This window comes from Sinocyclocheilus anshuiensis, unplaced genomic scaffold (genome assembly GCF_001515605.1).
Source record: "Sinocyclocheilus anshuiensis isolate Anshui unplaced genomic scaffold, SAMN03320099.WGS_v1.1 scaffold1366, whole genome shotgun sequence".
NCBI classification, from domain to species: Eukaryota; Metazoa; Chordata; class Actinopteri; order Cypriniformes; family Cyprinidae; genus Sinocyclocheilus; species Sinocyclocheilus anshuiensis.
In genome coordinates, this window is record NW_015554162.1 from 10,846 (window position 1) to 14,690 (window position 3,845).

At 35.2% G+C, this 3,845-nt stretch overlaps 1 protein-coding gene across 2 annotated transcripts in view; it reads right to left on the reverse strand.

Annotated features, from left to right (window-relative positions):
- Nucleotides 1-585: 585 nt before the first annotated feature.
- The window catches only part of rsph1 (radial spoke head component 1), an 11,064-nt gene continuing 7,804 nt past the window's right edge, over nucleotides 586-3,845 (reverse strand). For both annotated transcript variants that reach the window (XM_016463709.1, XM_016463710.1), the window contains exons 7-8: nucleotides 1,005-1,119; nucleotides 586-676 (exon numbers count right to left, since the gene is read on the reverse strand). In XM_016463709.1, coding sequence (XP_016319195.1) covers nucleotides 654-676; nucleotides 1,005-1,119 — 138 coding nt within the window. In that variant the 3' untranslated portion in view covers nucleotides 586-653. The remainder of the gene's footprint in view (nucleotides 677-1,004; nucleotides 1,120-3,845) is intronic.

A 3,845-nucleotide genomic window follows, 5' to 3' on the forward strand; every position in this document is an offset into this window, starting at 1 on the left:
GTTCACAAGTGTCTGGGTCTTTGAAACATAATAGTACAGGTCACATTTAATGCAATACACACAATAAAATAAGACACTTCAGTGTGTTTTTGTAGTGATTTTGTAGCAATGCAATAGAAGATCCATTTTGGGTTTCCCAAAGAACCTTACAGTTACAGCTCATTTTTGTTTGGTTCATTGCGCCCTCTGCTGTTTTTAAAATTACAACACTTTTCAGTTAAAAGGGCCTCCGAATCATGTGTAAATAGATTTTTCTGTTAGTGAATTAGACTTTAATTAATACTTGATTCTGATTGGTCAATCACAGCATTCCGTCAGTTATTCCTTACGTAATGATGCTGAACTGTTATAACTATTGTCACAAACAACCGATTTCCCACATCGCTGTGCAAGTTTCATGTCTCATTCTTATGACATGATAAAATAATTAAAACTCAAATAAAAACTTCATGTACATTTATTTATTTAGAAGTCATGTAATAAGCATGATAATGTATAGTCAGAAGGTTACTATTGCAAAATAAACTCTTTTAGGCTGATACAGGTTCCGATCATCCCATTATTGCTAAACATGAGAAGTGGCTGTCAGATATATGCAGATATAATTAACCGGCGGTCCTCTCTCTTCTGTATCATCTTTTGGTTTGTCTTTCTCAGTCTTCCACCACGGCTTGATCTACATTGAACAGACACAGTACTTCAGTTCAGCTTACTGTATTTGAAAATATTTTTATTGATAAAATGTGTAAAATGGTCAAATAGCAGAACGTAGGTATTGTTTTATGACTGATGCGCTTCATCACTCATTTATATATTTTAAATGAGGATGCGCTCTTCTCCTTTCTTACATGTACATATTTGTAATTATAGGTCAGCAACATCAAAAAGCCTCTAAAAGGTGAGAGAAGGGGACTACAAATGCTATTTAATGACACACACTGCAGCGCTACAGTGTAAAGGCAGTCTACAGTATGTTTGAGATTCAAAACTGAATATGGATGTACCCGAGGTGGCAGAATGCTTCTCATTGGTCCAAACTGAAAGCCCAGTGACTGTCTTGGGTTTCCACTTCAAGGTGGTGGTTATGAAAGGCTCATCATCTTCTGCATCTCCTTTGTCCTGCAGTCCAAAAATGCCATTACGATTTTTATTTCTTTTAAATGAATAATTTGTTTGAAAAATGTTAAAAGAAATTTGATTTGGAAATGAGTCATTAGCTACAAAAACTCATTTTAAACATCGAACATTTTAATTTTAAATTTGCTGGATGCAATGACATTGGATCACTGCATAGAAACAAACAGGCGTTTAGAAAAGTACTGTGGTGTTTTTAGATGTTTAGTGTTTTTGGGAGAGATTAAGAATCGAAATGAACCCCTGGGGGTCTTTTGCCCCATTGTACCCTACTATTTCATCTCTAAAAGATACAAAACATGATGTTTTTACTGTCTTCTTGGTATGCTTTTATGTATTGAGTTACTGTATATCACATTCTGTTTTCATATGGTTCATTTGCTTGTTACAGGACTGAGATATATTTTATGTACTGTTATCTATTGTAGTTAGTGGTTGGCAGTGTTTACTATCATACCAAGCTGTCAAATTTCTGACACTCCAGTGAAGTGTTTCATCCACTCGATGCTCTAAGGACATTCCACTACTGACTACAGTCTAATAAGGGAAAGAACACTGCATAAGACTGTTGTCTTCATGAGCCTCTGTTGGCATGCAGCAGGTAACAGGCAAACTGCGCTATTTAGAGGCACAGCAACAATCTATCCAGAAGGTTGCCATAAAACCTCATCTTCAAAAGCCGAAATGGAAATAGAGAGGATCTAATCATGGCGAGGAGAACGCAACTTCACGGCCTTTCCTTCCTTACTGGATGCTCCATCTAGTGCCGGCTGGAGGCTCAGTAAAGGAAAATCATTTTAAACAAGAAAAAGTAGCAGCATACCTTTAAAGGAGACATATTATGCCCCTTTTTACAATGTGCAATATAAGTCTCTGGAGTCCCCAGAATGTGTCTGTGAAGTTTCAGCTCAAAATACCCCACAGATCATTTATTATATCATTTTGAAAATGCCTCCAGTGTTCTGCGCAGCCAATGACAGAACAGTTAGCATGCTTTGCTCAAACTTTCGTTGTGGCATTCGAGCTGGTACACCGTTGTCGCTTGCAAAATCAAAATGACGGCACCGTTGGTGTAAACTTAAAGATTAAGGGACGGTAATATTATAATGAGATCCCTTTGCCATGTCACCATGGGAGCTAAATCTGACCAGAAAAAGGCTTACCAAAACAAAGTTACTAGGTTAATCTTTTTCACGTTTCCTTGGTTGGTAGATGCACCAGGGACCTGATTATAGCACTTAAAACCTGGAAAAGTCAGATTTTCATGATATGTCACCTTTAAAAAGGAGTACTTATTACAGAAATAAGTGTGAACTGAATATTTGTTTTCAAGACAATTGCATGTTAATTGCAATTCAGTGAAACTGTATTACAGTTTAAATTCATATTAAATGGAATTAGCTGAACTTTAGAGTACTTTTTGACCCACTTAAAGACATCTTTATATGCAATTTCCAGGGTTCCCACTCTTTCATGAACACCAGATTCAAGGACTTTCAAGGACCTTTTAAAGCACCATTTATTTTATATCAAGCACCTGATATAAACGCCACACGCCAGCATATGTAGTGTCATGAAAGACCTTACATTACTTAACAGTTCACTTACACTTAACATTTACATTAAAAATGTCAGAGTAATAATGTTTTGAATGTGTAGGTTTCATAAATTTAGAACATTTTGAGCAGTTGTGTTCAAAGGAATTGAATGAAATCCATTGAAGTCAGTACTGGTAATATTCAAATACAATTTCTAAAATACTGATAAAAGATGCATCAAACTGATTTTTGCTGTAGTTCTTGTACAAGATTTAAATTTGAAAGAATTTCTCAATTTTTAAATTAATAAAAAGTGGTTAAATGTTGTAATAACATGGTAAAACCTGTTAACATTAAAAATTTGCACATTCACTCAAAAGAGACATTACTCGTTAATAAATTAACTCAAGTCAAAATAATTTTGTAAATTACTTCATTGTAAATCCCATTTTTTCATCTTTGACTTAGAGGAATGCAGCTGCTCAAACATGCAGCTGCTCAAAACGTCAGTATTTTTTGAAAATATTTCATGAACATTTTAAACCTTGTACAAAATATAAAGAAAATAAATAAAAAAATAGGAATTTTTATTTGCTTTTAAACTGTAAACGCTTTTCACTAAGCTGTTTTTCCAATTTTTCAAGTTCTACATTTTCTCCTTAGCTCCATGTTGCAGTAAATTTTGGGAGTGCATTTTTAGTCCATCTCCTATCCTGTCTTGCAGAGACTGACAAAAATGAGCTCCTAAAACTTACTGCCAGATTCTGGAAGATCAAGAAGATCAACAGTGGTAGAGGATGTGGTGCTGGTCCTTCAAGAGTCACTCTCAACTTATCTGTCCATAAAGCCTATAAAAATAGTCTTCATGTATTTCACAACACATCAGAATGTTACTCTTATTAAGTAGGGGTCATTTTTTTGGATTTTTTACCCAAGCAAGGTCTCTGAGAACCTGACACCTTGTAATTCTGGAGACTCAAGTTTGCAGTTCTGGAAAATAGTGGCGCTGGAGACTAAAAGGTTCCTGATGGTTTCACACTTAATTCTTCACATTAATTCTTAATTCTTTTACAGTTAACATGCGTCTTTTCTTCTTCACCTGTTTTTTTTTCTGACCCCGCTGTCCCAGTGAGCATTTTGCTGACCAATGGTCATGCCTTAACTTTGAAATTT